The 25,141-nt window shown below is 31.2% G+C and overlaps 2 protein-coding genes across 6 annotated transcripts in view; one reads left to right on the plus strand and one right to left on the minus strand.

Moving 5' to 3' along the window:
• Window positions 1–25,141, minus strand: part of LOC121117912 (neural cell adhesion molecule 2) — a 236,131-nt gene that overhangs the window by 40,508 nt on the left and 170,482 nt on the right. For all 4 annotated transcript variants that reach the window (XM_071888648.1, XM_071888649.1, XM_071888647.1 and 1 more), the window contains 3 exons: window positions 14,572–14,685; window positions 13,520–13,726; window positions 5,355–5,506 (listed from right to left, as the gene is read on the minus strand). In XM_071888648.1, coding sequence (XP_071744749.1) covers window positions 5,355–5,506; window positions 13,520–13,726; window positions 14,572–14,685 — 473 coding nt within the window. The remainder of the gene's footprint in view (window positions 1–5,354; window positions 5,507–13,519; window positions 13,727–14,571; window positions 14,686–25,141) is intronic.
• Window positions 19,114–23,653, plus strand: LOC121117913 (uncharacterized). Of its 2 annotated transcripts, none has more exons than XM_040712443.2 (4): window positions 19,114–19,663; window positions 22,179–22,674; window positions 22,726–22,931; window positions 23,127–23,653. In XM_040712443.2, the coding sequence occupies exons 1-4, from the start codon at window positions 19,289–19,291 to the stop codon at window positions 23,280–23,282; spliced, it is 1,233 nt and encodes a 410-aa protein (XP_040568377.1). In that variant the 5' UTR covers window positions 19,114–19,288; the 3' UTR covers window positions 23,283–23,653. The 2 variants fall into 2 exon arrangements, with proteins under 2 accessions (XP_040568377.1, XP_040568376.1); XM_040712442.2 differs by having other exon boundaries at window positions 19,129–19,663; window positions 22,723–22,931.

Genomic DNA, 25,141 nt, shown 5'->3' on the forward strand with positions numbered 1-25,141 from the left:
GAATTGAAATTAAAAGAAGGCGAAAGATAACTTCAGATTAGAATTCCAACATCTTGTATGCCATATTTAGTGCACCCTCCTGTGAATCCTTTCTCCCAAATAAAGGGGTGAAGAAAAGTAACAACAAGAGTACCAACATAGGAGACAAAAAAGATGATAAGATCATTTTTTAATGGCGCAGGTCAGTATAGGTTTGTACCTATATAACTATTTATGTATAATATCTATACGCAGTGGTTTAACAACTTCCATCGAAATATAGTCAAGGGAGTCTATATTTTCATATTATGGAAGCAACAACTTTGTTTATCGAACCATTTTGCTAAGAAATCGCTATTTTATAACCATCTATTGTATGTTTTTTGTCAGAAAGAGAGTCGAGAAAAAATCTATAGGCTAGTTACCACATTTATCGTGCGTGTAGACGTAGACGTATATATATCTATAAATATTAATATATCAAGAGAAGTGTAGCTCTCATGAAGACTTTCTTTGATCAACAAACAAGAGTTAATATATATATATATATATAGATACATGTATACGTAAGATAGATGTGGTAACCCGCCTTTTGGATTGATCAGAGTCAGGATTAGGTTGTGTCTAGGATTTATTTTTTTCAAGGGAGTGGGATAAAATAAGATCTCCAAAAATTATCTTTAAATTTTTTGGATGACCAGTTAAAAAAAACATATGACCTCTTTTTAATTATATAAAAGCTATATTTTTGGATACTTTTTTTTTTATAAAAAAACATTTCATTTGTTATTAAATGATCTATATTTTTGACAACAGCGGCCGTCCTTAGTGAAAAGTATTAAAAATATGCTAAGATTTGTTTATAATTTTCCGATTGTCATTCGTAGAACAAGCCTAATCTGAGTATCCTCGTAAAAAGTTGGAGCTTTGTTTGTAAAAAAACCAGTTCAACTATTTGCCCATAATTGTTCCTTCTTCAAGGAAAAGATGTATTTTGTTCCTGGAGTAGGTTTTTATAAAAATGCAATGTACGAGTATATTTATAACTTCATAATTTATTTTGACAATAGAAGAAATTAAATTTTAACTCTTCTTTTTCAAAAATCCAAATAATACAAGATATATCGCATTTTTCCTAATTTTTCCTTATAAAATCATGTTTCAAGTCTAAAAATGTTGTGTTAGGTGTCAAAATACTTTGGCTAATATTGTAACATAGAATAAGAATATATTTTACATCACTTAGTAGTGTGTACAATAAGTCACCATTTTTTGACTCAAAACGTATGTATGTAAATTGTACATGAATAATTTTTAAAGGATTCTATTATACCTCAGCTAGGATACAATTATCAAAGTATGTTGTGTGTCAAGATCTAGGTGATGTTGAATAAATGTCAAGAGTAGGATACATTTCAAATGTATTTTTTTACTTGATATATGCATACAACATAATATTTCACGGACATTTTTCGTAAAATGATGTATATTTAAATTTGCTGGAGGATTTGAAATACCTAATAATGTTTAATATAGTTTAAAGCCTTCATATGATTTATGATATTATATTTGACCCCCATAAGGGATTTCAACTATAATACATCCGATTACTTTTCTTAAAGTATGGCAGGGAATTTTTGCAACATTTAGTTTTAATTTGTGGTGTCTCTCATTGACCAGAATATTTTATTTTAGAAATAAAAGATAATTAAATATGCAAATGTAATAATCCATACTCATTTTTGGGAAACATCATTTAAACTTGCTTTAGTGCTGACAGACCACATATAGTAGAAGGTTTCTTGATTTGAGACTTGCAGATTAAGTTATTCTCCCCCACAGTTCATTCTTGTATATTCATATGTCATACTTTAACATTACATGTCTCTCAACAATGTGCATAAAACATCATTCTAAGAAGAAAAACAATCTAATATCGTGGATGCTACATTGCAATAAGTAGTATTAGAGGATATCCCGTGGATTTTTGTACTTGTGACGAAAGCAATTCATTCAGGAGGACCTCATATGTCGATAATACCTTTACGAGATAATACTTTGATAGTGACCTACCTACCACTGAATGTATATTTTATATTTAACTACCCTTCTCAAATGCTGGACAATATAAAGAAGCAATAAACATCATATTTAGAACTAACGTGAATCATTATTACTTCTATATCTAAGATTAATCTATCTATTTACTTATTCTCACTCAAAAGATCACATTGGATTCTTTAAATCTATTTACTTTGGAGCAAGGCCAATAAGGAATAATATGTATCATTAATAATAAAAGTGCCTCATTGAAGTTCCTACAACAAAGAGCTCACATCTATTTTTGTACTTACATATTACGTATAAATGTATTTCCAAGAAGCTCTCTCCCAAGAAAAAATGTATAATTTGAAGATATTCTCCGTATAATGTATTTCAAAAAATACCCATAAAAATACCGATCCTTTAGTAAAGAAAGAAATGTATTTTGTAGGGAATCAAAGGCCCTGATTATTAGGGATGTGATAATTGTCGAAATCTTTGTGAGCATACATTTAAAAAAGTATATGTTTCGAATCTGCAAGATATTACAACTCCTATTAATTATTTATCCCTATTTTGCTAATTCAACGGTATTAGCGAGCAAGAAGCACAATATGTACTTTATTAATTAATGTTTTTCAGAATTCCCTATCAAAGTTGGCAACATATACATTTATTTTTGATTTATACATCCCTAGTGTTCGTTAAATATATTGATAGGGAAAAGTAAAGTTAGTTGGCATCATTTTTAGCAAGTTTCTACGAGCTGTGCTCCAGCACATCTGTGGAACAATCATAGATTGTTGTCCAATAGCTATGCCCTTTTCAGAATGATTAAATCACTTAATACTGATATGCAATACATTTTTTTATTTTATAAGCTCGTAGTTGACGTGTAGACAACTTAGAACCTGACAACACTAATACATGTGCTTCAAAGTTACCTGGAAATAAAGAAGCAGAAAATGCATCGAAAGGCAGTAATTAAGTCAAATAATTGAATCATTGTTTGTATTGGAAATATGTGGAAAATATATTATTGAATAATATGCACATATGCAATTGACATTTTTAAAAAGATAGAGTAGTTTTTTGTTTGTTTTTAAATGAACCTATAGATGATGCAAAAGTGATAAAATGAATGACTTGCAATTAAGGCCTTATACAAACATACTTATAAAGATTGAACTAATTTGATATATGACATTGATATCTACTACTGCCACAAGTACAACGTAGAAAAATACCGACATTTCATTTCACTTAAAAGCTCTTATAATGGGATTTGCATCCCAGTTTTGTTATAGTACAATGGATGGAAAAAATTGGGCGTTGAATGTATGCAAAATAAAAACCATATATAACTGATAAGATCAGTACTTGTCTTTATACATACAGATCTACGATTGTTTGACTGACACTCAATATATGCAAACATACATACAACAATTCAATAATGATTCATTCAGAAGGTCCCACTCTCTACAATGTTGAGCAAAGCTTGAAAATGAAAAACTTTATTTGACATATTATTAAAATTATTATAATGGAAATATGGATTTCACTCCCTGAGCTCAAGTCGTATCATCTAGGGAGGATATCATACAACACGCTCAAAAGGAAGAAGAAGTAAACATATTACTGGCAGTTTATATTATAAGGGATATGGATGTCAAAAGTCAGCTCGTAAATATCATTAGATTAGGAACTTGGCTTCAAATTTTCAATGACACGTTTATCATTTCATAATAGAAAAACAATTCAAATATTTTTATCAAATCGTCAAATAGACGTCTTCCCTCCATTAAATTATCTTAATCATCTAAAAAAAAATAGCAATTATGTTAATTTCGTCCTCTATGACTAGACAAAATGTATTCCTCAACGAATGTTGTTATACGACGAAACCGAAACAATTATATTGAATGTTTCGTTTGATTAAAAAAAAAAATCAATGAGACGTAATAGGACCAAACGAGACAAAATAAATGCTGTTTCTGAGACTGAAATACTTTGTAGAAGCTCACTTACTCCTGTCCAAATATATACGCGGGCAGTAATAATGTTTTAGTAAGGCCTTCATAATTTTCCTTCATAATGTTAATACAATTAGAGGAAACCCCTTGAAAATTTATTAAGTATTTTTACAGATATCATAAATTGCATCATAATTGAAGAGACGCCATCTTGAGAAAAAAAAAGTAAGATAAAAATTAGGAAAAAATAATCTTATTCTTTACATTGTTATAGTTAATTTTTATCCGCAATATGGAAAAAAAGAGTAAATAACGATGTAAATCAATATTTTTAATAGATACTAGGCATTAGAGGGGAATAATGTCAATAGGCGGTGTTACTTAATTCCTTTTATTTGTTGGTATCATTTTTGACCTGCAATATATAACTATTTCCTTTTATATGAATGAATTAAGGGTTTTCAATGTTGTAAAACTTTGTTGTTTAGGCACTCAATATAGCAGTATGAACAATGCTGCCCTCATGTAAAAACGCTCTATACTTAATCTTTTGAAAGGACAATTCATAGGGAAAGAAATATATGGAGGCAATAAGTTATTTTTTAAGGGAATTTGGAATTGTGAGTGGTCTTTTTGAATAAACAGCACAGTAAAATAGTTCAACTGCTATAAAAATAGATAGGAAGGGAGTTCCTTGGTTTGAAAAACAAGTTCAAACTATTCAACTTTAACCATGCTCATTGTATTGTTTATCGGCTGAGTTAATGTAATTGGTTGAATGATTGGCTAAAACAATAACCCAAAAGGAAGAAAAAATTATTTCCCTATTGGCAGTATTAACTTGTTAATACTGTGACTGTCTTCTCTTTCCCAGATATGAGCTTTCTTTTTATCTTCTCTACAACATCCTTCTCCATTACAAGGACGTCTACACGATTATATTTTGAAGCTTGGTTTTTATGAGTTTTTTGAAAAAAAAAAAATCCATTGATTTTTTTTTTCACATAAATTTTTTTTTCTTAGAAATGACAAAAATTTTCATTATGGTCCCTTCCGGTCTACCCCCTGCGGACGTCTCTATTTAACAGCTTAATCTAGATCAAAATATTTTTCAACATGTCGCCTCTATATATATTTTTTTCGTTTACTTCAATACAATTGTAAATCTCCAAAACAAATGATAATTTAGACTGGAAATTAATGAAAGGTCTTTTTTCATAGAATTTTTTCCTTACTTAAAAGTCATCAAATACTTTGATGATCTGCAGACCTTCATTTTTTCATAATCCGTGTATTTTAATATTTTCAAACAGTAAATAAATGAATAAAATCAATTAGTAAATATAAAGAACTTACATCAATAAAGTTTTCCTCAATTTGCCGATTATTTTTAGACCAAGTAATAACGGCGGCGGGCTTGGATCCTCGTGATATACAAACTAACTCATAATTTTCGTCAGCTCGAAAGAACTCTGGTTTGCGAATCACTTCCACCATGATAGGATTGACTGAAAAAAAGAAGGATTTTATTACTTGACAATAGAATAATTTAGTGTTTCTCAAAATTTGGGGAACGTTCCACAGGGGAGGGGGGGAATTCAAGAAGTCTCTTCATTTATAAAAACCCAGGCAAGTTAAAAAAATGTCTATAAATTGAAATAGTTAGTAAATGTAGTACAAATGCTTTGAAAAAGTGAAATGAAAAAGTTTGATAAGCGGTGTAATAAGAACATGAGATAGGGGCCTTGCAATTGCTCCTCTATTGTTCTATTAAGAGTTATATCGGTCCTTAATATAGGATTTAAAATTGTTCTTTTGATCAATAAGTCCCAAATTTTAAAGCACCCTCTAGAAGGCATCAATTCCACTAATAATATATTAAAGTACTTTAATTTGCCATTTTAATGAGCTCAGTAAAACCTTAAGTATCCTTCATCTGTTAGATAAGTTTATCATTATTCTTCATTTAGCCATAATTAAAAGTTGGTGAATATTGACTGATGATGACGTCACTGGCTGAAAGATAGGGTATATCAACAAAATCCAACCCTTTCGATCAATCTATATTAAATGCACATAAAATGGTCATTCATTAAGATTTATTCAAAAAAAACAAAAAAAAAACTGAGCAGCAGATACAACAATTGAGAGTATATCTAACTCAATGTAGCCTAATTTGGTCTCAATAACGCCCTCAATTCGTATTCTGAGCTGTGCACAAGCCTTGTACACTAAAACCCGATCAAAATTCTTGCATTTCAGGACGATGGAGTCGATTAGAGGGTGTGAGGACCTCTGTTGACCTTTGACTGAAGGTAGGTTCAAACAAAATTATCCATCAAATTCAGATCACGGAATCCTGGACGATACTCCTGACACATCCTTCCTTGTGGTAACTCTCTGAGATCCTTGGTCTCCAACAGGAGCTACCACAACTCTGCCACACCTTTTTGATATTTTAACTTTTGCAACCGTCCCTGACAAGAAAATACCGTCTTGGGTTAGCATCAATAATCTCTTGCACCTTGCTGACGAGTTCTTTGTTCTGGGCGATATTCCTGCAACCTCTGCCTTTTGATGAGCATTGATATCCATCAGGACCTTTCTCAAATTTACAGACCTTTCCCTGTTGATCCCTGCTATCTTGGAGACCTCAGGATTGCTAATATCCAGATCGTTATTCACCAGAATCATCACAAGAGCACTCTTGCGTTCTGCATTTAAAATTGTTATAGGGTAAAAATCTTCTGTTGTTGACTCTATGGCAGTGTTTAGCTACTAATTGAAATGGTTATATGTGTAATTCACTACAAAAAAAGTATTGCACAATTTTTTCATCATATATGCCGTACATCTAAAGTGCAGAACTTTGTTGTTACACCCTGTGTATGATGACGTCACATAAAAACGTTTTGAAGGGTAAGTCAAAATTTTGGGACCGCCACATCTTTAATATTATATGATATATTTATTTGTATAATTGGTTTCCTACTCTTCTGAAAAATTAAAAAAGTTATTTTGTACGTTCAAAACTACCAGCTGCATCAATGAATCGTTAGCTAACTTGGGGTAATAAATCTAATTATTTCTAATTTTATTTTAGAGGAAAAAGATACGAAATATCTTATAGTAATAATAATTGTTAATCAACGTATTTACTTCTATGAGATGTTTAAATAGGTCTATTGTTTTTGTTTTCTGGGCGTTTTTTTGTTTAAAAATTGAGCTTCAAAATACATAATTAGTAAATTTGAATGGACTTACACTTATATATAATTATATTTGGCTTTCAAATAAAATGGTAATTTATGACAAAGATTAGCTAATTTTGAGTTAAAATATACACATCATTTATATTAGTGTTCAAATTAGATTTTGCATTGTATTTTTAAATGAAAGAATTTATTCTTGTAATGATAAAAGTAATGAAAAATCAAGATTGAGATAAGTTATTTAATTTTCTTCTTATTCAAAATTAAAGAAGGAGGCAAGCAGAATAACGTGCATTTGTTTTCTTCTTGTCTGACGTTATCTACATGTAAATATTTAAAGATTTGACAGATGGAGTGAGCCTTTGGCATTTAAAATGACTCTATGTATGTTGAGCAAATATCAAATGACACATATCATTTGAATCTAATGGATATTTAATACGATTTCTCAGACTATCTCACTCTCTCTCACGGTGTGATACGTATCACATCTTTTCTTTTTAAAAAAAGAAGCAATTAAAGTCAAATATACACAGGTATATCACCAATTACGATATGTTTATCTATTTATGTAGAGTGGAGTCTCAAATTTTGATCCCCGTATGAAGTACAACCCAATTGTTCGACATGAAATTAAAACCTAGTTGTCGAATCGGCAGAAAAATCATAGGAAAAAAAAATCATCCGGTAGACTACTGAGTGAGTGGGCAGGGAAAAAATGCAATATGTCCCATTTTCTAAAGTTTATTAAATATTTGCTATTAAAAATCACGGAATGGAAGATTTTTTTAACAAAAATTATGAAGGAATATACACTTATTTAGTAATTGTATATACGAGTAATTGTCATTGGTCTCTACAACGGCCTCAATATGAGGTCAGAAACTTTGCCATGGATGACAGGGACAACTTCTAAACCCTTGTCATTTGACATAGAAAGGAACTTACGCTTATGTTCAAAATTGCTTCCTCTAAACAAGCCATCTTCTCCTGACCTGAATCTGGTGACCAGTTTATAATATTGTCCGGATCAATACTAATCCCCTTGTTAATTTGATACACAGACATATGCCAACAATGGATGATATTATTGCCATTTTTATTTATTTTATTATTATTATTTTTTTTTTTTTTGGGGGGGGGAAAGGGCACTTGGGCATAAAGTATATCGATAACCAGTCGTCTTTGATGTTCCTGTGCGAGCACATTCTTTATTCAATTAACCTTTCGTTTTTTAAAAGTTTGTATGCTCCTTAAATGGATTTTGTATTTTGATTAGTTCTCCCACAAATATTTAATGAATTATCATATATGAATAACTATATGAAAAACAGAACACTTTGAATTTTAAAATTCAACAAAATATAATTTATTAATTAAAAAAATATTTTTAATAAACTTAATACTATAAATGGATGTGTGTCTGAGCTTTCTTAATTATTAATGTATCCTCTCTTAGGGGCAATCATGCCTTCTAGGAGGCCACAGAAGGCCTGGCACCCATTGCAGATGTAGTCGAGTGGGTTAGCATCTGGGCTTTAAGGGTGCTGAAAGTGTCAAAAAGAGTTCAAAATAATTGAAAAGACACATTCAATAGAGTCTTGCAACGGAGGAGATGGATTTATTTCATTGTTGGTGTCAAAAGTGGCCTCTCCACCCTCACTAGATTCTTTCCACCCACTTTTTTGATAGCTTTCTTGACAGTTTGTTGTGAAACGCAAGGATCTACTGCGTGAGCCCTCATTAACTTGATGGGATTAGCCTAGACTGTTTTCTTTTGTTACACGGGGATATTTTGGCCTTTTTCACTGAGCCCTTCTTCCTGTTAAACGTTTTGGACTTGCTGACGGCGTAGACGGGGGCCCTGGATACGTTTGAGTGCGCGAATGGAAATTAGTCGACAAGGTTAAAGTGTCCTGTTCTCGACTTGTACGTATGTTAGAGAGCTTAGATTTGTTTTGTTTTCCAACTAATTTTGTATGCTTTAATATATGGAAATATAAATTAATTTAAATGACTCAACCTGAATTAAATATTGAATTAGTAAGTGTTCAGACTTCAATGAACCACCTGGTAATGTATTTATAGAGATATATTTTTTTCCTTCAAATGTAAATTCCGAGTGGGTTACCAAACCAATAATCTTAATTACTTATGTAGATTTGTTTACCTACATAATTTAAATGTATTAATAGCCTTATTATTCATTCACTCCTTGTTCCCAAATGAATCATTGTATGGAAAGAATCAAAGCATGAAGAAAAATGTGGGTCAATGCTGCTTCTTCTTCCCTTAAATGCATTTATACACTTTAAATACAAGTGAACTATCATTTACGGATTATATAATATGTAGGGAAGCTTGGATACAGATGTAAAACACTATAGTTGCAATATTCACTTCTTCTCGAGCATCACAATCGCTACCGTCTCAAAATTTACACTACTATTGAATAAAACAAGGGAAAATATTCAGAGGAAAAACTCATTTAGACTACCGGCGGTAGTTGAAACACGGAACAATTGCAGCAGTAACTAATATCACAATAATCTTCATCCCATATGTTAAGAAACTAATAATTATCAACTTTTCTTCCAGATATCGAATAAAAGAGATTTTGAGGGGTAAAATAGTTTATTAAGAAACATTATTTTTACCAGTATGGAATTATTTTTTCATTGTTTTCCCTGTAACTGATATCATTTGAACACTTAATTTTTTGCTAAATTTGAACATTATAAGGCTCTGTACAAAGGGGACTGTTACAACACGTCTGTGTATTTGCATTGCTTTATTTATTCCTCATTATTATTTTTTAAGTTAGACTTAACATCCATCAAACATGTTTTTTAAAAACCTGGAATAGACTCTGAAGAAGTTTTTGAGAGTACATTTATCCGATCAATCAAACTCCTCAAATTCCTCGTTTTTAATCTACTATCATATATTGAAAGTTAATAATTCAACTCCTTGAAAGGTCTAGCAATCTGTTCCTCAAAAAAATATTATTTAGTCTAATTTTCTTGATTTATAACGCAATTTTGTGTTGATAACTGTTCTAATCGTCCCTTGCCAAGAGGACAGTTGTAACATTTGACAAATTGCTAATATTCAGATCGATGCTCACCAAATTCATCCCAGCAGTGCACATACGTTCTACCTCTAAAAATATTATGGGCTAGAAATCTTCGGTTGTTGACTCCATGACTGTGTTTTGGCTACTAAAAGAAACTTTTATATGAATTGTTCACAAAAAAAACATTGCACAATTTCTTCATCATATATGTCAGTAGATTTCGTAAATCTGAAGCCCTGGGTATCATTGTTACACCCTGTATATATATAAAACTGCAAGTTTAATGCAACTTTCTATGGAAGTGATTCCCTTAAGAAGATTTTTTGATTGTAAAAGAAGTACGAAAAAAAAGCGTTCCCTTGTGCTCTTTTAATCATCTCATCATAACTAAATACATATTAACATAAGTAGATATTATTTAACTTGTTAGTTTAAAAAAATGTTCAGGCAACTATCAAGAGTTTGTAAGTATAAATTGTTGTAAGCATCAAAATGCAGACAAACTTGTACTTACAACACAGAATAGGATTTTTCTAGATCCTGTTTTCCGAAGTTTTTTCATTTACCAAAAATTACCATAAATATTTTTTCCTACAGAACATCCCGCATTAAAATATTTTAAATAAAAGCTTCATTTGATAATAAATAACTCAATCAATAATCAATGCTGTCCTACGACATACCAAAATAATTTGAATGATGACACAGAAACAATTTTATACGTTCCTAATACTTTTTTGTTCTTACTATGCCCCCTAGATACAGTAACATAGATTTTATACAGGACTCGAAGATGAAATCCGCACCTTCTCACGTATCTATGAAAAAAAACATAAATCTGTATTCTTTTTATTTTTATGTCAAATAAAAAACAAAGTCATTTTCGGTCATGCATCTTGAGGCTTACTCGATATATTCGCCTTCAGCCTTAATTCTGGCCTCTGAAGCGGGATGGGGTCTTGATGACGAGGTCCTTGGCATAGATGCAAAATGCTCCTTGATGGCAGCCAACATACTTTACTTAGTTGTGTGAGGGCGTCTATAAGTGCGTGCCTCAGGGTAGAACCAGGCAAAATAATTCATCAGATATAGATTGGGGGTACTGAGGGGGCACTGGTCCTTGATCACGAGGCTATAATAGTTTTTCTCAAGCCAGGCAAGATACTTGTTGGACAATGGAAGAGTGTAGAGTCCTGTTGCCACATCCAGGGGTGGCCCTTGGCCAAATGATCGATTCAGGAGATCACAGTCTTTTCTATCATTTGCCGTTAATTTTTGGTATACCCATGACTAAAGTGCATCTCCATTCCTCCTCTGTAAACTAAATCTGCGGCTGCTCCTCCAGTATAGTTCTTCAATGTGACGAAATTAGACTCAATGAATGCGACTTGTCTTTATATTACACGGGATTTAAAAAATATATATCACGACGACATTTGGTTCCAGTGCAACCTAAAGAGTGCGTAGATTTCATATTCGAGTCCTGTATATTGATATATACAGGAACATAATATAATGTAGGTTTGATACACATAATTCAGAAATAAGGACTAGGAATCAAGACAAAAACTTTTTTTTTGCGGATTGGATTGTGTTAAGGAATTCAAAAAAGTATATTCTAAAATTTGTTCTTTCGTCTTAAAATATTGCAAAAAAGCTTAAATTTTACAGTATTGAATCTTTAATAACGGGATCCTAGAAACCCGTTCAATGACAATTTCCCAAGAAATGAGAAACACTTACAGGAACAGATTATCATTTGAGTTCAATTTTGAGTGTCATTAAAAAATCATTTGAATTGTGAATTCTAAGTATTTTCTAGTCCGCGAGATTTGTTGTAATTGACAGCTGGAGTATAGTTTTTTATCTTCGAAAGATGTTTCATTTTTATTGTGTTTTTATTTTTATTTTCAAGGAGATTACATACAGGTATAAATTGTACGTGCAGTTATGATAGACTGAGTGTAGCAACAATGATTTTGCTGAAGTGTAATCATAAGTAGTGATGTTAATTCAGTGTCTTTTTGAGCTCGCCCGTTTTTTGGAATTGGTAATCTGAAGAATGAATTTTCTCAGCTGTTGTTATTATTATTTAACTTCTGAGTAGCAAACTTCCTTTTCTATAACATTCAAAATATCTTCAAAAACTGAATGAATATTTGTATTTGATCATACAAGAAGGAGAGTAACCCCTTCAGGATTTGTCGCTGAGTTATATTTGTAAGTCCTTGTTGGACTCTGAGTAGAATTGGGGATCGATATTCGAGTAATTCTGGCCAAACCCCTGTTTGTTTCCTTCTCATCCTCCTTCCTCGTCACAACTTGTAGCTGATCTAATGAAACGTTACGGCAGTTTAACTATTCTCCTCCAAAAGATTCTTCAAATTGTCAGGGTTACAATGATTCTTTTTTTTAACATGTCCAAAATACATACGATTTGCATTACTAATTATAAGTATAAGGGTAAGCTCAGAGTCAAATAGAAGATTGACATTGGAATACCTTTTAATGTCCATGCTACATATAAAGAGGGTTTTGCGGTTTTTTTTTCTTCTTCCCATAGCTGCGTTTAACTAACCCAATTTATGCAACGTCATGACAGCTAAGCATCTCTCCTCCCAAACATTCTTCAAATGGTCATTATCGGGTTCTTGTTTTTAAATATACACAAAGTGCTTAGAATGTGCAACTCTACTTCACACCCTGTGTTTTTGTATATGATGTTCACATTTATTTATACACCTTTCTGTACATATACTCGCTTATTTCTTTTGTACTTTGATTTATCAATATTAAATATAAACTACATCTTACAGACATATATGTAAAGGATAAAAAAAATTATAACACGAAAAGATTTTGTCAAAAAAATACAAATATAAACGCTGTATGGATGACTTCACTTTAAGAAAAGAGAATAATCGTAGTAGATGGTGATTAGTTGGGAAGGAAAGGACACACATGTTCCCCAACAGAATTTCCCCCTCTCAATAATATTCCCTCGCTTTGTGTAATCACACAGTAGTAATATGTGATACAAAAATGAAGAGATGGAATGTCTATAAATAGAGATTTAAGAACATCTTTTGCAATCAGCTTAAATCAAATTTATATCTCAAGAGAATTTGGACAACAATGATAATGTTAAATAAATAAAAATAAATACATACAAAAGGGATACAAATCCCCTCAATTCACAGCTAGAAAAGAAAAATCAAAAATCCCTCACTTACGATTGATTTCAATACGAATTCTTCGAGAAAGGGCTTGAGTCACGTTGTTATTAGAGGCTCGGCACTCAAAGAGAGCATTGTCCATTTCTCGGGTAACTGTGATGTATCGAAGTTTGTTGACGACAGACTCACGTCGATGCTCAATTTCAAAGGTTGCATCAATAAGCTTCCCGTTCATCCACCAGGTAACGGATGGACGTGGACGACCTAAAAGAAAAAGGTAAGCAATCAGGAAATTGTGGCTCGCTAGATATGTATTTTTTGGGGAGTATAACAATTTTTTATTTGTCAAATAATTCCTTAAAACCCAAATATAGCCACTCTAGCCACAATATAACTTTTCTTATCCTCATAACTAATCATCTGCTAAGAATGTATAACAATTTCTTTAAATAAAATATATTTATAAAAAAAAATACCAATTATAACATTTGAGAAAGATGTTGCATTTCTTAAATTAAGCAGTTGGGTAACTAGATTGATTATTAGGATTGAAAAAAAAAAATGAATAAAGGAGGAATACGAGAGGATTCTACAATTAGATGACCTTTATATCCATGTCTGTGATTTAACAGAAGTTTTCATTTTTCCATAACAATAAATTATTTAAAAAAATATTTTCAGAAAATTATTAAATAGATTTTACTGCCTTATATTAAAAATGTGCTATTGTTTCATTTCAAAATTGTTTTGGAGAGGCAGAAAAAGTTTGTTTTTTGATAAACAAGAAAGAACGTTATTACGGTGATAAAAGCCTGAATAATTAGAGTGATTAAAAAATACTTTTTACATCATATATATAAAAAAAAGAAAAAAAAGCTGAACAAGAATACAATCAAAGTAGAGCTAACTGAATTTTTAAAATATGGTCATATGTAACATTTTAATATTATAGCATTGATTTAATCAGTCTTAATTTTTGTGGTTACATCGATTGCCAGGATTAAATAAAAAAAAATTAAGAATGATTAAGTGAATTATTATTTTTTTAATGTCGAGAGCCTGGGAAAAACACACTTTTATTTTTTTCTGGTTGGTGCCCTAATACGTACCCCCAACAACATCACAGATCAATTGTAGTTCATCTCCTTGATTGTAGGGACCTGCTATGGCCCCATTTACGTCCTTTCCTCTCGGTCCAGTTAGTCGCGGAGCATCAGGGGGAACTGCAATTATATATGCACAATCTATTAGTAAGATATATAATATAAATATATTATTTTTGTACCAGGGTGGGTCTTAGGAGGAGTATAGAGGGCACTTGCCCCAGTCCCTTCACTTGACAAAGGTCATTACTTTAATAATAATAAAATAAATAATAATTTTTTCTAAAACAAAGGAAATAAACATTATTTTCTATAAAAAGTTCATTTAAAAAAATAAATCAAATTTTTTCTAAAAGAAGGTCATTTGAAAGGAGTAAATAAAAACTTATATTAAAAAGTAAATAAAAATTTGTTTTCTATAAAAATGTCAATGTAAAATAGAAAATAATTTTGTTTTCCCAAAAACAGGTCATATAAAAAAAGTAAATAAGAATTGGTTCCTATAAAAAGGTCATTTTAAAAAAGAAAAGAAAAATTGTTTTTCAAAAAAGGTCATTTCTAAAAATAAAATAAAATGTGCTTTTCAAAAAAGACCATTTCAAATAAGTAAATATTTTTTTTTCCAAAAAAGGTCGTTTTAAAAAAGGTAATAAATTTTTTTTTCCAAAAACAGATAATTTAAAAAAATTAAATAGAAATTATTTTCTAAGCAATAACCATTTTTCAAAAGTAATTCAAAATTATTTTCTATACAAATACCATTTTTTCAAAGTAATTCAAAATTATTTTCTAAAAAATGAAATAAAAATTGTTTTCTAAAAACAGGGTACTTTTAAAAAGTAAGTAAAAATTGTTCTCTAGAAATGGTTATTTGATGACAGCTGCGCTTTCATGTATCTAAAAAGACCAGTCGATATTTTTTTTTATTGTAAAAACAAAAAGGTGAATTAAATTTTAATTTCTAAAAAAGTGAAATTATTTTAAAGAAAATCAAATTTTAAAAATGAAAAGAAAGAAAAATGCATTTATATTTTCCTCATATCCCATTCATGCTTAAACCAGTCCTGGGTAGAACGTTTAACAACAACAACTGCAAATCGCATGGTTCATTATGAATGTCTTTGCAAAAAAATAAAAACCTTTTCTAGTAGAGTGCCTCATTAAGGCACCATTTAGATATAAATATTTTTTCATAAAGAGAAAAAAATAATATCTCATTAGATTGTCAACCTTACATACTTAGAATTAATTTACTTTCCAAGACACATAACTTTTTTATCATATAAAATACATCATGAATGCAGAAAATTATGACGTCATCCCAGCAAGGTTGATGATGCTCCTTAATTGTATTAGAGGAGGGGGAAGAGGAAGAAGAAGTATTAAATGTAACGTACTCCTTCTAACGCCTCCACAATTAATAATCAAAGGAGTAATAAAAGTGCCTACCTTAGTACTGAAAGGGGAAGAAGGCACTACTTACTGCTTAGGAAAAGCAGTCATGATTGTATTATTTACCGTATTTTGAATTCAATTTCTTTCAGCTTTTTTAAGAAAAAAAAAAAAATGTATATATAAAATAAGTCTGTACGTGCTTCGACAAATTGATGTGAATTTTTTTTTCCTTAATCATTTTTCATTACAAAAAATGATTACAAGGTGAAGAAAATAATAAAACTAAAAAATACGCTCAGAAGATACACGTACGTAAAAATAGGGGTGAGAGTAGGTCTGAGAATGTGACGGTGGACTCTAATTAAAATTGTTTGAGAAAATAGGACGTGGACCGAATCAAACCCAATTTTTGTGTATCTAATTTACTACAAGACTGGTCCAGACCAAATCTGGACTGATATTTTGATCAAAACCAAAGTTCAAAGCGTGGACTGTAATTAAAATAGAAACTATATTATATATTATATTTATTACGAGACCAGTCCAGACCAAAAATGACTAATATTTTGATCCATACAAAAATTCAGACCGTGGACTGTAATTAAAATCGTTGACAGAGTTTTCCTTTCCTAAAAAAAAGAAAGTGGACCAAATCACATCCAATTTTTTTTGTATATCTAATTTTACTACAAAATCAGTCAAGACAAAATCTGGACTGAAATTTTGATCCAGACCAGAGTTCAGAGGCTGGACTGTAATCAAAATAATGAACTAAAATTTATTTCCCTATAAAATGACTTGAAAAGGATAAAATCCAATTATTTGTGTACCTAATTTTGATACAAGACTGAAGATTGAACGAGTTAGTTAGAATTATATCGGTCTTAGACCGATCTTGGATTTTCAGACATGAACCATTACGTACATATGATGTGGTAGTGTTGGAAAGATTTAAAAAAGTACCGACTTCGAAGCAAATCTACCAAAAATTCCTGATGCCGATGCGATTCTTCTAAAAACTCCCGTGCCAATTCTTGCATATTTTAAATATTAGTCAAAATATACAATTTTGCTATACATTTCTAGGAATTACAATCGATAAAATAAATCATTTAATGTAAATACTATGAACATTCAACAAAGGAAGGCAATTCTTCTGCAATGTGAACTTTTTCACGGCAAACTTTCCCAACGCAAATTTTTAGAAGGCAAGTTTTCCTAGATTCTATGATAATATGCATTGTATTTACAAAACCTATTCCCTAAAATAACAATTGCTGCACCGACCGTGTATAATACATTTGTTCACGTTTAGCGTGTGCTCAATTTTTTTCTTCTCATTTTTCGAGAAATAAAAATCTAAAATTCATATACTTCTTTTGGTTAAGCTTATATTTCATTTTTTTTTTCATAACTTTGAAAAGTAATAAATAAAAATGCATAAAAATGCAAAACTTAACATTATTTTCCCGAGACCGGATCCGATTCCAGAATAAGCAACCTGTTCTCCGATTAATCGTCCCATTAATACTATGGAGGCTGTCCCATTATTGGGTTGATATACCCCCCTCCCCTGTACAAAAATATTTTCTACTGGGAATAAAGGAAAATTTGACCTTGGCAAAATTTTAGCCTTCTCATTTTTAAGCCTCTTGTACCGTCTCAAATAAAAATGGCCAATTTTGGCACAAAAATTCCAATTCAAAAAAATTAAAATGACCTGTGTGATACTTAAAATGGTCTCAGAGGGATAAAACTTTGCTAAAGAACTGAATATTCTCAGCAGAAAAGATCATAGTGCTATGGGAAAAAATGAAAGCCCAAAAATTCCACATTCTAGAACATGCAGTCATTAAAAAATATACAAGGAGACCTTTTTGTTTCTTTGCACGCAATGTAATATTTCATTAGCCTCATCATTTGTCGATAAGATTTCTTTCACACCCCTTCAAAGTGTCTAAAGTGGGGGGAAATATGTAGATACATAACGAGGGTTAAGAAAAGCGTTGCACACCTTGTTGAAAAGACTTTTGTATCCTATGTATTTAAACTTAATTATCCATTCTTTACAGCGTTTTCCATTGACTTTTTACTTACATATGTATATAATTAATATATTTATTTGAAACAAGCTTTTCCTCATTTTGTTCACTCTTCATAAGTATCTAAATAATTAAGGCTGAGTTATTTATTTCATCATAAAAAAATGACTGATTCATTCTGCATCATTCATTATTACACAATTGATATGAAAGTTTAAACTTTACTCTTAGGTCAGCTGTAGATTTTATACTACTTTTGTCCCTTAGTAGTGATCTGAGCGTTGATTGGTTGAACTCTGATTGTCCAATCCTATATCAAAAAATGTACATTTCAAATTCTAGGAGGGACCAAAGCCATTATATCTTCCTTTAATTTTACTTTATTTTTATGTTGGCGCATAAAAAATCTAAGTGATTGTGAAGCACAATAATTTAAAATGTAGTCTAAAGTCTTCAAGTGTTGTAGAATAAAGTTTAAATTATGTTTATATTCATATTTCAGTTAGGAAAAGATGACAAGCATCGTTTTGGTGGGACCCGGCCTTTAATGCATCTCCCGTAGCAGAGCAATGAACTATTGCTAAGAATCCATCAACAATAATTATCAGCTATTCCATGAAAACCTTTGGTAAAGATTGGCTGATTAACAACTAATTTTGGCCCTTTTTTCTTTCTTCTTTTGAATGAGGGAAGGTTGAGAAGAGGTATAATAGTAAATATCCACTTGTTTCTAATAATCAAATAAAAAGCTAAAACGCATAGATAGAATGGAATTATTTTCCACGGCACTGTTTTTAATTTTTAAGAAACCTTCATTTTTTTAAAAGATATTAATATCACTGCCTATAACTTTATATAAAATGATTGTTCAAGATTATTATTATTTCATATATGTAGTATAGACTTTTCCTTTTTTGCGGGTCAGCTCCTCCTATACATACATTTCTTTTCAGAGGGTAAATATGTGTTTTATATGTGTATAGTATATATTTAAAATATTTAAGGTGGTCTATGTCTTGGGCGCGCTCATTATTTAAAGCAAACACTCAAGAGGGAGCAGGAATAACATTTTTTTTTTAATTTTCAAAAAAAATAATATAATTTTTTTTTCGAAATGAGTCGAATTAGTTGAGTTTTGAGAATGTTTGAAATGAGTTGAGAAGTACAGATGTACAAATAAATATATTCATATGTTCAATAACAAGAGAGGAGACCTAATAATCTATCATCCACATAGATAATTATTGTACAATACATATAGATTATATATTTTCTACTACCGCACCATGGCTTCAAGTGCACCTTGGGAATCATCATCAGCCTTTATCAACGACTCTTATTCGGATGACGATGAATATTTCCTATTAGGAGATGAAGGGGATGATGGTGGTGTCTTTGAGGCCATTTTAGTTACTCCAGCAGAGTATAAAATACAAAATCTCATAGTTTTGGGAGTCATTTTCACGATAGCCCTCCTTGGGAATCTCTTTGCACTCCCTGTCATACTCTTTAAAAGAACCAAGTTTGGGAATGGACTCTTTGCGGTTCTGATACTCTGTTTGACAGCCTCCGATGTGGCAGTCACATTTTTCAGTATTCTCGGCTCTCTTATCATTGAGGGCTCTCATTTCCTTTGGGGAGGAGCTCCAGGATCTTGTCAAGTAAGTCGGTCCACTTAAAGATTATTCAGATTTATTCACAATAATATATAATATACAAAAAAAAAAAAAAAAGAATTAGGTAATGACTAGCAAGAGATTAATTCTATAGCTATACACACACCTTTTGAATGCGTCCCTAGAGGACGATAGACCTATAAAAATAGTAGGACACCTTCATATTTCATTTCTTTAAATATAAAAATGAGGGGAAAAACTAAACATACATATAAATAATAGCGGTAGACACTTTTCTTCCACGAGAGTTTCAAATCATTATTACATATTTAGTGAGTCAGTTGTCATATTGTTAAATTTAAAGAGTCCTCCTCTTGAATGGCTTCTTCCATCCATTGTATGGACTCGTGTGGGATGTATGATATACATATGTACATATTCTACTGAAATTGATGTTATTGTTCCATACAATGTCAATAATTAAGTTCGTCTCTGCCATCACACGAACAATTTTTCATTGATCGAAATTATTTATAGACACACACAGCATTTCTATTATTAATGAAAAAATAATCTATTTTTTTAATCAAAATAAATCCTTCAGAAGAGGAAAACAATAAAAAGAAGTTGTTAATTTGAATGTCCACTTATATTTTGAAATATATGTACATCAATGAAGACAATCGCCTCGAAAAATTTTCTTTAATTGGATTTATTTCGAGATAAAGTAAAGTCATCTCCGTATTCCAAAAGTCGTAGTTTTTCCAGACACTAGTTACAAGTAAATTAGACTCCACTTCAACTGAACATCAAATGACTGATAAAATTTGTATTCTGTAAAAGAAATCCGTCATACCGAATAAATTATATATTCTATTATAACTAATTTTGGGAATTTCATAAATGTCTTCAATAAACGAATATCCGTATAAAGTGATTCTTAGATACAGTAGGTTTCACTGTATCTAAACAACTTTTAGACAGATTAATTGGCATAGATTCATCTTTTAAAACATATACAAAATTATTTATTATAAAACCCTCTACTGGAAAACTATGAATGTTGAACGATATGGATTTTAACTCAGATACATTCTTTTTACGTATTTGATTCCGGTCTAGAGTCTTTAAGCTTAATGAGCCAGATCTTGCCTTTTTTTAAACTGTAAATACGATTTGACACTAAAGTTCCAGTTCAATTATATTTGAATTGCGACTGAATTTGTCCGAAGAGTCGTGGGTTCGAGTCCCGTACAACTCTGGTGATTCATTCATCATCAATCCTTTATTAATTCAAATGTTTGTGCGTCTCAAGAGTCTTTGAGCTAGAAACTATTTCAAGTCTGACACCGCATCCTAATGAAACTTAAGTAATACTCGAGTCCCCATCGAGAATATGAGACTCGATCTTTGTTTCAATCCAAAGCTATGAATCGATTTGGAAAAAACAATTGTTAGCTGGAGTAGATCCATCGTGTACGTGAAATCTTTTCCTCACACAAGATGTCGCTTTTTATTATTCTACAAAGAGAACATTACTATATATATATTGACGTTTGCAACTTTGTTTTTCTATCGCAGACGTTGTTAATTCAATGGTTTAGTTGATGGAAGTTGTATAGCTAGTTATTGAGTAACATTTGAATTGTATATATCAACACCTCTAAGGGACAGAAAAAAGTATTGGATAGACCAGTACTTTTTGATTTGCCGCTTAGTTTCTACCTCTTTCTTAACCCCCTTTATTTATGAAAGGAACATACCAACATTATAAGATTTATAATAAAATATTCTAACGTGCATTCAATAATGTACATAAGATATATTTTACAGACAGGCTCTGTGGCCTTTATTTACATACCTATCTATGTGTCATATACCGATATTATACACTCCTCAATAATACGACCTCATTAAGAAGGTAAAAGTTGGAGTCTTTCGGCAATTTTTGAAGCCCATAAATAATGGTGTTTTATGACGATTAAAAATAAAAAGTATAGATAAATAAATAAATAACAATTCCGATGCCCATAACTTTATTTAAAACGATATTGCTTCGGCATGTTCCATACATACAGATGTAACTTAATAAAAAGGGGTTCAAGAATGAATATATATTTTTGTTTGTAGATAGACAAAGAAAAAAAGGAACAACACGGCATAAAAATCATTAAGTTAATGTGTAATCAATACATACATACATGGATTGCAATGAGTCACGTTGCAAAAAAAGAGGTGCTAAATAATAATCCATAAATTCAATGTTAAATTATCACATCCTCACTTGTCAGGTTCTTTTCATTTCTTATTTCCTTGATGCATTGGAATATTGCTGCTTCTGCTCTTAGCCTCCTCCTGTCTTGTATGTAAGTACATACAAGCACGAGAATCACATACATTACTCCTTATTAACATTTTTAGGGCAAATTCCTTAGTTATTTAGAAATTGAGATCAAATTCCTTTGATGCTTTTTTAGCAAGCAAGAGCAGCGACAAAGGAATTCATTTTCACTTATTAATTCATCTCAACTAATCAACTCTTTTTCTCCCTTCCTTCTAGGTCTATCATTGGCTCTCCGCATGGCTCACAGGGCTCTCAGCCTATCTTTTAGTCTCAATTGTTGGCATGGTCATGGTCAAAACCACTAATTCCTGTCTACAGCGCCTTCGGGATTGCCGATGGCTCCTCCTTGCCATTCTCCTCATTTCAGGTCTCTACGCTCTTCCTGAACTCTTCATTCGCAACACAGTCACCTTATCCTCATTGGGTGTAGAGCAGGATATGTGTCTCTTGGGGATTGAGGGACCTCTTTATTTTCTCTACATGTCATTTCGAATCCTTATTCGACATTTCCTCCCAGCTATCCTCGTGATTGCCACTATACTTCGTCCTGAAACCAAGCTATCAAAGCGGGTGTCACACCTCTTTTTTGGTCATATCTCCGTACCATGCTCCTGCGGAGAGAATGGAACGGGCTTAGGGATACCTCATGAGTGTCCTTCCATGCAATCCGCGATGCTTAAAAGTACTGCTGTACATTTAAATGCCAATGGGGGTAAGTAAATAAAACTATCATCTATATACGTAGTGATCATTTTCTTAGTAGGAACATCCACATCTCTCACTGGAAGTGCAAGACCAGACTTATTAGCGGATTCAGAGCCCGTTGGATGCATTGCAAAGGGCTCCAAATTAATCCATCGTCTACAAATACAACCCGAGGATCCTCATCGTCGAAAATATAAGCTGGTCCTCTCCATGTATTTCCTCTTTGTTACCTTCTTTAATGTGGCTATTGAAATTGCCTTTCAGGTTTGTGAGATAAGCATAACATTTTGAAATGAAAAAAAAAAAAAATCCAACCAACTCAAATTCCAAATACAGTCTTTGAAAAAAAAAAAATATATATATATAAATGTAAATAAACCGTGAACATAAAATTAGAATAATGATTATGGTTTCAATCTTTACTCTTCTTTTTCTCTCTCTCTCTCTCTCTCGCATTAGATTCAATCTTCCACAGCAAAAGATGAAATATGGATGAACTCTGAGGACTACATCAACCATGGAGATAACTTAGCCACTGCCATTCTTTGCTTTTCGCACTTTCAGCAAATTGGAGATCCCATCATTTTTCTCATTATAGAGTTCCTATGCTCTTAAGATCATTATTTATTATAGAAAAGAAATTGTGATTATTCAGAAAATATAAATTTAACAATCGACTGATACAAACAAGCAAGAAAGAGAGATTCTTTTTCGTCTTTACGTCACATGAATATAAATATATTTACATTACGTATCTAATATTATGTATGATTAGTACTCTTTTTTATACCTACGTACGTAATTTACTCTATTATAATAATAAGATTATTTATACACATTTTTTTATGCAAAAATATAAAAATAACCACTAGAATAGGAACAAAAGTGTAACGAAAGCCAAGAGACTTATATGTATATCCATAATTATACATATTCTATTTGCCCGCGAATGATTTAAATATAAAATAAAGTTTATACGACAATCATATCCCATTTCCATTATTGTCCTCCTATTTGAAGGATCTGATATTGTTTGACTCTCTCAATCTTACCACTATAAATAGGTGTTACATAGGAAATAGAAAATCTATCGGTAGTTACGGATAACTTTCCAAATATTGGTAGTAAACGCTAATTTATCAAAAAAATTCTCTGACGTCATCAATTGCATCATAATTGAAGGAGACGTCATTTGAAGGGGTGATAATTGAAATTTATACTACTTAAAATGGACAAATTTCCAATACATTCTAATAAAATTAAAATCTACATTGAATACTACTTGATGCCCATGTTAAACAGAGATATTTAAATTGATTTAAAGTAATATGAACTGAAATTCCCTATCAAATTCGTAGATTTTTGGATCGATTAAGGACAATATAAGTAGGATAATTAGAGAAAAATATATTATTCCTTCAATTATAATTGTTAATTTATTGTCTAGAACAATGGTTCTCATTTTGAATTTTTTTTAAGAATAAACATGGATTTTTGAAATTTTTTGCGAATATCTAAGATTTTTTTGATTTTTTTTCGAAAAAATTATAAATTGTTAGAGTTTTTTCAAATAATTTAATTTTTGGATTTCTTTTCAAAAAAATTCCAAAAACCAAGCCCCCCTCCACAATATAATCATGCGGACGCCTCAATTACTGAATCTAAAAAAGGGGTACTTGAGTTTAATAAATATTTTACAAGTGGAACATCACAAAAAATTAAAATAAAGGTCCCTGGCCTAAATTAGGGGAAAAAAGGAATACATTTTCGATAGACAGTAAGGCTAAAGTCATTTTATGTGTTCGTTCCATTTGGCATCCAATATTAATGAAAAAAGGTGCTTATTTTTGTTTCTACAAATTAACGTTCAGAACATTGATACAAGCCAAGAGTAGGGAATTAGATAGCTCACAAAATAGAACAGTTTTATTGCATATCACAATTTCCCCTCTAAATAAAACACAGGTTGAGATTTTTTACCGAGTCGAAACCTCGATTGTCTACTGTTTATTATTATTTAGATATTAATTATTATATAGATTGAAAACATAAAAGTGTGTATTTTGGGCATGTTAAAAAAATAACCGAAAATGAACATTGTAATCCTTGACAATTTAGAAAATGTTTTAGAGGAGAACAGATCAGTTGTCATGACGTTTCATTAGATCAACTACAAATCAATGTGAAGAGGGAGGAGGGGGAGAAGAAAATAAAATAGGAACTTGGCAATAATTAGTCTGATGTCGATCCTCAATTCTACTCGGAGTCCAACAAGGACTAACAAATATATCTTTGTCACAAATCCTCAAGGTTACTCTCCGTCTTTTATGAGCACACACGAATGTTTAATCAGGTTTGTAATATAATTGAATGTAGATGGAAAAGGAAGTTGACTACTCAGGAGTTAAACAATAATGACAACATCTTAGAAAAATAAAATTCATTCTTCAGATTATTATTTCCAAAATAAAGAC

Source organism: Lepeophtheirus salmonis, chromosome 5, assembly GCF_016086655.4.
Source record: "Lepeophtheirus salmonis chromosome 5, UVic_Lsal_1.4, whole genome shotgun sequence".
NCBI lineage: Eukaryota > Metazoa > Arthropoda > Copepoda > Siphonostomatoida > Caligidae > Lepeophtheirus > Lepeophtheirus salmonis.